General features: G+C 32.6%; 1 protein-coding gene across 2 annotated transcripts; it reads left to right on the top strand.

Annotated features, from left to right (window-relative positions):
- The first annotated feature begins 3,311 nt into the window (after nt 1–3,311).
- Nucleotides 3,312–11,074, top strand: LOC142552952 (MADS-box protein JOINTLESS-like). 2 transcript variants are annotated; one of them, XM_075662894.1, is made up of 7 exons: nt 3,312–3,522; nt 4,166–4,349; nt 4,927–4,993; nt 8,790–8,854; nt 9,339–9,438; nt 9,526–9,571; nt 10,472–11,074. In XM_075662894.1, the coding sequence occupies exons 2-7, from the start codon at nt 4,168–4,170 to the stop codon at nt 10,477–10,479; spliced, it is 468 nt and encodes a 155-aa protein (XP_075519009.1). In that variant the 5' UTR covers nt 3,312–3,522; nt 4,166–4,167; the 3' UTR covers nt 10,480–11,074. The 2 variants fall into 2 exon arrangements, with proteins under 2 accessions (XP_075519009.1, XP_075519008.1); XM_075662893.1 differs by lacking the exon at nt 10,472–11,074 and adding an exon at nt 9,679–10,047.
- Nucleotides 11,075–11,727: the final 653 nt, after the last annotated feature.

Genomic DNA, 11,727 nt, shown 5'->3' with positions numbered 1-11,727 from the left:
GCTTCTAAATAGGCTCATATCGCACTGCGTTCAGGAAGAAGAAATGTTAAAGTAAGATAAGCAGAAAGTGCTCATTTCGAATCTACCTCAAAGGACAGAGGAAATAAAAGAAAGGACAAGGAAGTTGTAGATACAAAGCCTCAAAAGAAACAACAGAAAGATCCCAGCGATTGTCAAGCTTCTGGATGTTACTTTTGTTGTAGTGATACGCATATGAAGAAGCAATGCACTAATTTCCACGAAGATTCTCAAGGTTCAAACTAAATTCTCAAGTCTTTAGATTACACAAAATTTAATAATTATGTTAATTTTATAAAAGAAAAACAAACTAACAAAGAAGATTTAAAGCAAACATGAGTTCGGGTATCTTAGAATTATACATACTGATTTATGTGAAAAATTACCTTTGGCTTCATGGAATGGTCAATTGTATTTATAATGTTCATAGACAATTTTTTAAGATATAGCTTCATTTATCTCATTCATGAAAAGATACAGTCATTGAATGTGTTCAAAAGTTATAAAGCTAAAGTTGAAAATCAATTTATGATAAGGACTAAAAGCGTCAAATCTGACCGTCGTGGTGAATAATGTGGTAGATATGACAATTAAGGTGAACGACATCTATGACCTCTTTATAGATTCCTAGAGGAATGCGGTATTGTCCTACAACATACTATGTCGGGTTCACCACTATGAATGATCTTGCTGAAAGACGAAACATAACACTTAAGAACATGATGAGAAGCATGATTAGTCATTTTACATTATCAGAATCACTCTGAGAAGAAGCACTAAAGATTGCAGCATATATCCTTAACATGGTTCTAACTAAGGCAACAACCAAAACCCCTCATAAAATTTGGATGAGCAAAAAACATATTATTAAGCATTTGCACATTTGGAGATGTTCGGCTGAGGTAAAGCCTTATAATCCTAATGAAAAGACGCTAGAATCAATGACTTTTAGTTGTTATTTCATTAGATACAATATCTATGAGATGGAAGTTTTATGATCTCACAAATAATTCAATTTTTGAGTCGAAAAATGCTTGATACTTTGAGTATGTTGAGTTTGCAGGGAGAGATACGGTTAGGAATATTTTTTTTTGAAGATGAATATGTTAATATTATCAAAGTTGTTTTGATAATTGATCATGATCAAATTCCTCACCTTGAAAAGACACAATACATAAAGAATATATTGGAGATCCTCTCATCCAACACATTATTCCATATGAACAAACTCAAGCACCTTCGGAACTTATGTGATGCACTTGCCTCATACTGGTTGACAATGAAAGTTTAAAATTTTTAATAAAGATTTACAATAGACTCCTATAGCAACTTGAGCTAATTATTTTCAAAAAGTGAGGACAGGTATTAAGTAGTTTCTATAGGAAACTGTTGTAGGGTTGCACGGGCCTAGGCCTGGGCCCAAGACGCGACATAATGGTATCAGAGATGGTCCCCAGCAAGAACACATGAAAATAAGTATTATGCATGTCAAAGTGGGACGTAGGTGGGAGCCACCACTTGAATCTGCAGGACAAAGTGCTACATCTTGAGAACCACCTCTTGAATCTATAGGAGTCATATTTAGATTCTCGGCGCTAGTGGATCGTGAGGGAGGACACGACAAGGGCATCACATTCTGAAGGATGGGTGATTGTGATGCACTTGTCTCACATTGTTTGAAAATGAAAGTTTAAAATGCTTTATAAGGACTTACAACAGACTCTTATAGCAACTTGAGTTATCCATTTTCGTAAAATGACGATGGATACAAAATTATTTCTATAAGGTACTATTGCGCAGTTGTGCAGGCCTAGTCTCGGCATGACAACTTATACCATTAAGAAAATATACTAGAAAGAGAAAAAAAATGCAGCGTCAGATGATTGCATTGTATTTGTTCAAGAACATGAGATAAACATTGGAATAATGGTTGATGCTCCTTCCAACTTCCGTCAAGCCAAGAAAAATTTTAACTTACTGAAATAGACTGATGCCATGAATGAGGAGATAAATTCATGAAGGACAATGACCTTGTTACATTGCCTAAAGGTGCAAAGCACATTGATTGAAAATGAATATTTAAAACCAAAAGAAATTCCAAATACAAAGCGGAAAAAAAATAAATCTTGTATTGTCACAAAAAGCTATACAAATAAAGAAGACATTATTTATAAAGAGACTTTGTCTTCTTCTTTTTTTTCAAAATACTTTTTAAGGAATATAATGTGTTGGTAGCATATTTCTATCTTGAGTTACACAAGATAGATGTAAAGAAAGTGTATCATAATGGTACCATCGATAAACAATTTATATGGTACAACTAGAAAATTTTTTGTTTGGAAACCCAAATAATATGGTTTCAAACTCAAGAAATCCATCTATAAACTCAAACAAGCATCTCGACAATTATATTTTAAGTTTCATCAAGTGATAATCTCATTTGGTTTTGAGATGAATTTGGTCGATGATTGTATATATCATAAGTTCCGTGGGAGCAAATAAATTTTTTCTTGTTTTGTTTATTTAAAATCAGTTGATACCCCCTTATGGCTACGAGAGAGAAGTTAGTCCCAATCAGTGCTATAAGAATGATTTTGAAGAGAAAAAATGCAAAAAGATACTAGTGTTGGTTTTTGTAAACTCAATTTGGTTTTCTTGTGATTATTTAGCCATGATGCATCACACAAGTATTTATACTTGTGCACAATTATTTCTGAGTTATTTTGGTTTAAGTTATTTATTTGTTTGTTATTTTATTCCACTGCGTGTTGTCATTAGGTATTACAACATCTGAGACAACTGCATTTAAATCTGATACACATAATTTTTTACCGACTTATGTTAAACAAATCCCCTACATGATGCAAATAATTAATCTAAATTCCTGATCATTCAGCGTATGATTAAGGTTGTATGTTAAGTACTGATTTCTTCCTTAAATTTATACTACATTGCTCCTAAATCCTAGTAATATATATTTCCGATCAGAAACTGATCAACTTCAGGTGGTGGAGTTATGTTGAGCTATCGTCTTGCTGATTTTGTTGCGTTGGGTATTTGCTTAACATTTGGACATGTATTAATGTTGCAGTCTAGCTAGGTTATAAGGGGCTGGTAAAAGTTCCATTTAACTAAAATAATGTAGCTATTAATATCCTACATGAGATCTATTATAAATTTTTCCACATTAAATCTTACACATTCTGCAACACACACACATACAAAGCATGCGGGGGTAAAAGAGTAATTAAAAAAGATGTTTATTTATTATTATATATTTTGTTCATCACGAATTTTACTTGGCCACGATCGAGTCGCAACTTTTCTCTTTCTTACTTGGAGTTTTCTGCGCTTCTGAAAAATGGCAGAATCTAGTGGCCGCCTTTCTTTGCTTGCTTTTTCTACCCCCACAGCTCTATTCTAAACTCTTCAGCGCAAAGCTACTGCTATTTCAAGTCTAGAGCTCGAGCACCTCTTACGTACGTCAGCAACCAAGCTCCGGCAGTAAGAAACCATCTTCCAAAGTTAAAAGCTTTCATATCGGCAGTTGCGAGAGATCGATTTATCTTGATGTTTTTCTTGCTCTTTGCAAAAGTTTTAGACTTTGATTTTTTTTTTTAACCTTTTTTTTCTAAGCTTGATGGAAACCAGCGAGTTAAGTGTTGACCCCTTTGGATTAATAAAGTTTTGGTAAAATTAGGGGTTGTCCTGGCCGGAGTTCAATTTATTTAGGGTTTTCTATCTTGTCAAGAAAATGAGATCTAGGTTTTGTTTGCATGAGACAAAAGCGGGATTTTTGCATGATCTCGAGATGGAATTTCTACACTAGGGTTTGTAGTTTTGTGGCAATACAAGAGTGTATCCCTGAGATTTCTTGGATTTATCTTGGCCCTGTTGTCTATTCAAGAATTTTTTTTAAAAAAAAAAACTGCAGGCCTTACAATTAAGTCCTTTTTGTGGGGACTATCATGTAAGCTCGGGACTGAATATCTTTTTTATTGTATATAATTGCAAGTTGATACATATATATATGTTCTTATATAAATACAATTGACCGAGCACAAGAAGAAAAAAAACACCCTGTACCTCTGCTTCCAAAACTCTATTTTTCATGTCTGATTTATTTTGTTCGTGCGAGAGTATTTAGATATGAGAAGAGAGAAGATGAAGATGAAGAAAATTGAAGATATTTCAGCTAGACAGGTGACCTTTTCCAAGAGACGCCAAGGACTGTTTAAGAAAGCTCGTGAGCTCTCAACTCTGTGTGATGCCGAAGTTGCCGCCATTGTTGTTTCACCAGCAGGAAGGCTTCACAATTATGCAAGCTCCGAGTATGTTTCATATATTTACATAAGCAAATATTAACCTTCTGTTCAGTCATCATAATCATAAATATTAAACATGCATGGGTTTCACCATTATCATTCATAACAAAATTTATTAACATATTCATCTTCAAAAAAAAATATGGACATGTTAGCAATTTTCGGTTACACGTCAATAATTATGGGTGATACATCGTCATTTTCCGGTGTCCTGTAATTATTCTCGCACCACATCAACGTTCTTGAAGAAAAATAACTAAATTTGGAAAATAAAACTGTGATAAATGAACTAAGACCGTGAATTGACGAATAACATGATAAAAAACTTAAAACTTACGAGTTACGTGACCAAAAATATAATTTTTCCGATTATTACGTTTGCTATTTAACAAATGATTCTTGTTTATATATTATGTTACATAAAACCTTGTATAATTAACGCTTTACCATGAAATACACACGAGATTCGACTAGGAGTTAAATAATTAGAGTTATAGGGTCTTTCAGCATATTGTTTAAATTAATTTTGTTCAATGAAACTTTTTAGCGAGTAGTCAAGTCACGACTAAAAATTGCTCTGAAGGATTGAGGACATACTCAGCAAGTTTTCTATGCAATTGGATAAAGAGCAGCATTCAGCTGATTTCCAGGTACATTTTCTTGAGATTTATCTTATATAATAACACCAATAACAAAAAACAGATTTATTTATCTTTTTTTAATAAAATGTTATGCACATAAGGCTTTGTTAAAATCAAATATATATTTTTCCTATAAATTGTGTATGATAAATTATTATAATTATAAATATAGAATGATAGTTGTCAAGAAAGTATAAATTATCTAGAACCACGATACTTCAGATCAAATATCTTACACAAAAAAAAAAAAAAACTAATAATAATCTAGAAATGTTAATTTGTGTTAAAAAAAACATGCACTTGGAGAAAGTGAAAATCAACATCATGTGTAATTAATTACATGCATGATACCATGTCGTAAGTCCAGACATATATTTGGTCCACAAATCCATTTCAAGTGCACATGATATACATAATAGCCACACCAATTCAACGTATTAATTGGCATAATATCGACCCATTTCACTGCTACAAGATATATAATTATCTGTACGTCCACTTCTTCACTATAATTAATTGACAAAAAAAAAAAAAAAATCGGCAATGCAATGAGTTGATGACCAATTTTAGCTTTAAAATGTCACTTGTTTCGCCACTCAATTGAATCTCAACCCCTCCCAATCAATACTTATTGAATATTCCATGCCACAGTTTTCCAACAATCGAATGGAATTGCTCGAACAAATAAAAAGACAATGATAACATTCATCGATCGGATTCTGCACGAGTCTTGCTAGCTACAAAATCAATTCAATCAAATCAGTTAGTAAGACAAGATGAATGATATGACTTTCTACATTATTAAAAAAATTGGAATTAAAAAGCATATTTATCTTTCATAGCATTCTTCAGACAAAGACTTGCACGATAGGCTACTATTCCTCAGACAAAGACGTCCACGATAGGGCTCGAAACAAGTATTTTGGAGTTACGTTCCTACCATTTGGATATTGCATATTATCTCAGAAATTCAGGAACACTCAATTTAAAATCATGCAATGCATATTCAGTCGATTTAACACAAAATATGATTTTAAAGAGTAAACCCACCCTACTAATGTTGTCAAATAGTCATAAGGTATTTTAAGACGTTTGAAATGTGATAACAATTTAAAAAGCTGTGTGGATCATGAGTAGGTCTCTTGTGAGACGTTCTCACGAATCTTTATCTGTGAGACGAGTCAACCCTACCGATATTCACAATAAAAAGTAATACTCTTAACATAAAAAGTAATATTTTTTCATGGATGACTCAAATAAGAGATCTTTCTCATAAAATACGACCCGTGAGACCGTCTCACACAAGTTTCTACCGTGGATAATTATACAAAATATTGATGGGATATTATAGTTTTAAGATGATACTTAGATTCATCCTGACATTTATTATCCTTCCTTTTCGATTAATGGCCGTTTTATTATGTCCTTCAATAAATGAAAGGCTCTTGGCTTTCTATCTCCTCAAACGATGGGGAGGTGAACAACCTTCAACTTTTTAGGCTATGTCGATGATCTGGATCTCATAATTTGAAATTCAAATCCATGAAATCTTTCCACCTAAATGCATTGCAAACCATAGATCGGAAATGTTTTGGAAAATTGCAATTGTGGTATTATAATTTGACATGTTTTGAATTTTAGTCATGTAACTTTAGTCATTTTGTTAGACATGATCAGATTTAACTGATTCGGGGTTATAAAGTAATGGAACCAAACTAATCCGATATCGGATTAGCTAATTCCGAATTTATCTAATTGAGTATGTAACACAATCCAAAACCAATTCAAAACGAAATGGATTGCACTGGATTTTACCTGATTAGAAAGGAATAGGACCGAGTTGTGATCAGATTGAAATCAACTTTTTTTTATCCTCAATCAATATGTACCTAAACATGTCATTTATTAAGTAACGTAGTTGAAAATTGAACATACTATTTGTTATATGTAGAATTAAAAGGACAATTATTAAACAACAAATTACTCAAAAATCTTATAAAAAAATGGGTTCCGGACTGGATTGGGGACTATCTCGGATTGCAGCGGAGTAATCGGACGGGATTGGTTTCGATTTTGGATCAATGTTTTTAAAACCAATACAATTCAATTAGAATATTGGATTTGGTTCGACCCTAAACCATATTAACAAGTTTCTTATTGAACCGTTTTATGTCGGATCGATTCCATATCAACCTGATTTGTTAACCATGAATATGTAACTTGTCAAAGTTTGATTTTCATCAAATAACTTATATTCTTTTTTCTTTTGGTGGTTTTTTTTTCCAAAACCACTATATACCGAATCACAAAAACTTATGTGAGACGGTCTCACGGGTCGTATTTGTGAGACGGATCTATTGTCTGGGTCATCTATGAAAAAGTATTATTTTTTATGCTAAGAGTATTACTTTTATTGTGAATATCGGTAGGGTTGACCCGTCTCACATGTTAATATCCGTGAGACGGCCTCACATGAGACATACTCATACCGAATATTACTTATTTTACATCGATACTCTCATACACTCGTGTGGCTATGATAAAGCAACTATTACGCACATTAAAATTCATTAGCAAAATAAAGGAAAACAAGTATCTTTTTGCTTCCATTTTGAAATATTTGGTGGCGTTTTTCTTAGATAAACTTTAATATGTGTAACCTTGGATTTATGTCACATGAACACGTAATAAAATATTAATATCAAATAAGAAATATTTGATGAGTTTAGTATCTTCCAGCTAAAAAAAACAAAACAAAAAAGGAAGTATAAGTTAAGTAATAAAAACCAAACTTTGACAAATGATATGAATAAAATTCAAAATAATCCAACTTATATGACTTGAACTAGAATAACGTGAAACAAAACTACGTTAAACTTGTTGAGTGAGTCTCATGTGAGTCTGTCTCACGGATCTTAATCTGTGAGACGGGTCAACCCTACCCATATTCACAATAAAAAATAATACTCTTAGCATAAAAAGTAATACTTTTTCATGGATGACTCAAATAAGAAGAGATCCGTCTCACAAATACGACCCGTGAGACCGTCTCACACAAGTTTTTGTCAAACTTGTTTGCTACAGAAACTAGGAAAAACCTACTGAATTGTAATCATAAATAAAATGTCAAAAAAAATTAATTATAGTATTAATTCATTTATTCTATAACGGACCAAGAAATGACTGAATGGGAATTATGTTTCCACTCCTAGAGTATTATAACAGGACGAGTAATTTTTTTAGAATTTGAGAAAACTATATTTTTGATCCAATAATTTGTACGTTTTTGACTTTCGATCTTGTTAAAAATGAATTTGTATTTTATTGACTCATAACTTGGACATTTTTTTCATTTTGTTCTTATCAACGGCGTGTTTGCATTTTAGTCCTATAACTTGCATAATTTTTTCATTTTTTTGACTGTCTTTTGTCATGTAAAAAATTACTTATGTGTCGAACGTTGATGCTGACATGAATTTTTGGAAAAAAACTTGCTTAGTGACGTGATATTTTAAAAAATATTATTTGGAATGAAATATGACAGACTCTAGTAAAAAAAGACCAATAATGAAAAAATTATACAAGTTTTATGATTAAAAATGCAAATTCACCTTTAACGAAAAAACATGCAAGCTACTGAACTAAAAATGTTAAATCACCATTAGCATGATCAAAAACGAAAAAAAAAACATGCAAGTTATGAGACTAAAAATGCAAATTCATTTTTAACAAGATCAAAACTTAAAAAAAAAGTATAAATTATATGACCAAAAATCTAATTATCCTTTAAATTTCAATATTGCAGAGAGAGAACAACAATGGTGTTGAACATTTAAATAGTGGGATTGACGAAAAGATGAAGCGTCTCAGGTATGATACTAGCTAGAAAATCTTGCACATATTTTCTCATGTATTGGCAAGATCTTTTAAATTCGCTATGCGTTAGTAGGATTTTAACAAATCCCATTTCTTGTTAAATTTTGTTTTAGAGCCTATAAAAATTTTACTTTTTTAAAAAAATTGAAAGCTCAAATTTTTTTTTACCGCCTAGAACCGTGTAAGTCTGCCTAGCCGCCTAGGCTGCATGACTAGCATTTTTTCTGTGCGACCGCCTAGGCCGATTCCACAGTATTACGGGATAATAAAAAGTTTGATAAGTTATGAAAAGTTAATGAATCACATTTTTTGTCGAACTTTTGTAAAAATGACTTTTTTTAAAAAAATTGGGAAAACCCAAGAAACTGTTTAAAAAATCCCAAAAAAAAAAAAGTAATTTTCGGCCACTAACCGCCTAGGTCGATTCTTATAACTCTGTGTATCGGTAAATCTTGAAATGCTTTTGTTCTTGAAAGAGGCTCATAATGAGCATGTATCTTCACCAATGGGGAATAGAAGAATTGCAGCAGCTGGAAATGATGCTTGAAGCAATACTTAAACGCGTCACAGCAAGAAAGGTAAATTTTTTTTTTTATTTTTTGGGTTTCATTGTCACTTCTAAACATCTTATGTATTGTCTCGCATTAATTTTTATTCGTTTTCAGATACAAACTCTGTGCCAAAGATTTGCCTACTTCTCTTCAAACAGAAGTAAGTAATAACTCTACTATTCCAGTACTGTACTAGATTTTATGACTTGAATTTAGTGCCCATTTTGCGTTCGATGTTTCCCTTAACTTCGATTAATATTGTTGTAGCTTTCTTCTGAACTTCTGCATGATTTATATTAACGTCGCTTACGATCTTAGCAACGCTATGTCCTTATCCTATCTCCCAATTAACACTCGCCTTAAGACAACAAAGGGTTGTTATGAGGTTTTAATTAATATAACTTCCAGATGGAGTATTTCTTGACATTCATGCACGATCCAATGAAATATTTGGTAGGAAAGAGATCCAAAAATTTGGTAGAATTTGAATCAACAAAGGTTGGTCACTTGGTGATCATTCATGCAGCCCATCAAAGCTTGACACATGTGACGTTGCGCTTGGAATTGAGTAACTTCAACATATAATATGCTTAAGCAATATGTGAAATCAAGTATGTTTTTTTTTGCCCTTGGGCCTTAACTGATGGGTTTTGATGGATTACGCAGAAAGTAGATACGGAAAGTGTAAAAACTTCTAGGATGTGAGTATGGATTTTGATGTAAAATTGGAACGACTGTTTCAAGATATGATTTCTCAGTCAAATAAAATGTAAAATTGTCATTTTTTGGTTGAGTTCAAGCTACCATAAAGGCGTACTATCGAAAAAATTGATATAATAAATCAAGTTTTGTCATATTAGTACTATCAACATTAGTGTTCGTGTATCTTGATATATGAACCATTTGGAACACAATTGGGTACTACCTAAGTGTCGGTTTTTTGCTGGTATTTTGTTGCCTGTCTCTTCAGCTGCCTTCTGGTTCCTTCTTGGTTGTAATAATTTATTTGGTTCGATATTGAGAGTTTCAATCGGTGAGTGCTCTATCTTTCTGTTTTCAGGAATTTGAAAAAATGAGCACAAGAACTCAATCATCAGAATTCAGGCATTGTTGTGATCAAGAAATTTCAGGTCCCATATCTAATGTGATGAATCTTGAAGGAGCCTATTTTCTATATTCTCAGGGAATAAAGAACACTCCGACCGCCCAATCTGGAGTTAGAAATTATCCAGAAAAATGGATTCCACCACCCACAGATGTCTACAAAGCTAACTTTGCTGGAGCCAATTTCCAAGAAATGAATGGTTCTGGAACCGGGGTCGTTATCCGGAACTGGAGGGGTGCATTTATGGCCGCTCAAGCCAGGTTCTTACCAGAACAAATGGATGAAAACGCTGCATCTTCAATGGCTGCGAAATCTGCAGTTGAATTTGCTGCTGAGTACTGTTTCACACACATAGTATTGGAAGGCGATTCACATGATACAATCAATATACTTGAGTGCTCGGACGAAAATAATCCTCCAGAGACTACCTGTACCTTGCAGGAAGCTAAGAGCTATGCCAAACAATTAGATCGCTGTTCGTTTTCACACGTTCAAAGATCGGGTAACACTGCTGCCCACATGGTTGCCCAATACGCCATAAATCTGCTGACGTGATTTTTGTTGGTAGATTTAGCTACAAAATGCTTCATACTTGACAAGACTTTATGAAATTACTCGTATGTATGTATGTATGTATGTTGTGACTATGATGGTCATGGTAGTATGGAAAATCTGGTATGGGTTGGACACGTTTTTCAAAATTTCGAATCCCGACCTATATAGTTCAGGTAATTTAAAAATCCCAACCTATATAGTTCAGGTAACGGATCTTGTAATATCTATACTATATATTAAGGTTGGGCTTAACGAGGACAAAATGGACACTAATTTATTTTTTCTCATTTTGCCCTTGTGTCATACCAATATTACAATTTTGTTTTTTGTTTTTTTTTTAAATTTTAAAAAACAGTTTTATTTTTATTTTTTAAAATTTCAACGATTCAAATAACACTTTAGTCCCTCGATAATTTGTCAAATTTCATTTTTAGTCTCTCGATAATTATAAAAAAAAAACTATACATACACGCACTACAATGTATTAAGAATCTGTCTTGGTAGGGGTGGTGTGGCCATTTCTCTCATTTTTTTTTATCTTTTTTTATTTTTTGACCTTCGATGATTATATATTTACTCAAATATCACTTTATTGTTTTGCTCTATTATTGTTATATATTTTCAAAATTGTCATTTTGTGGAGTTATCAAATTAAA

This window comes from Primulina tabacum, chromosome 8 (genome assembly GCF_025594145.1).
Source record: "Primulina tabacum isolate GXHZ01 chromosome 8, ASM2559414v2, whole genome shotgun sequence".
Classification (NCBI taxonomy): Eukaryota; Viridiplantae; Streptophyta; class Magnoliopsida; order Lamiales; family Gesneriaceae; genus Primulina; species Primulina tabacum.
Note: the sequence above shows the minus strand (reverse complement) of the source record. Positions and strands in the feature narration are given on the sequence as shown.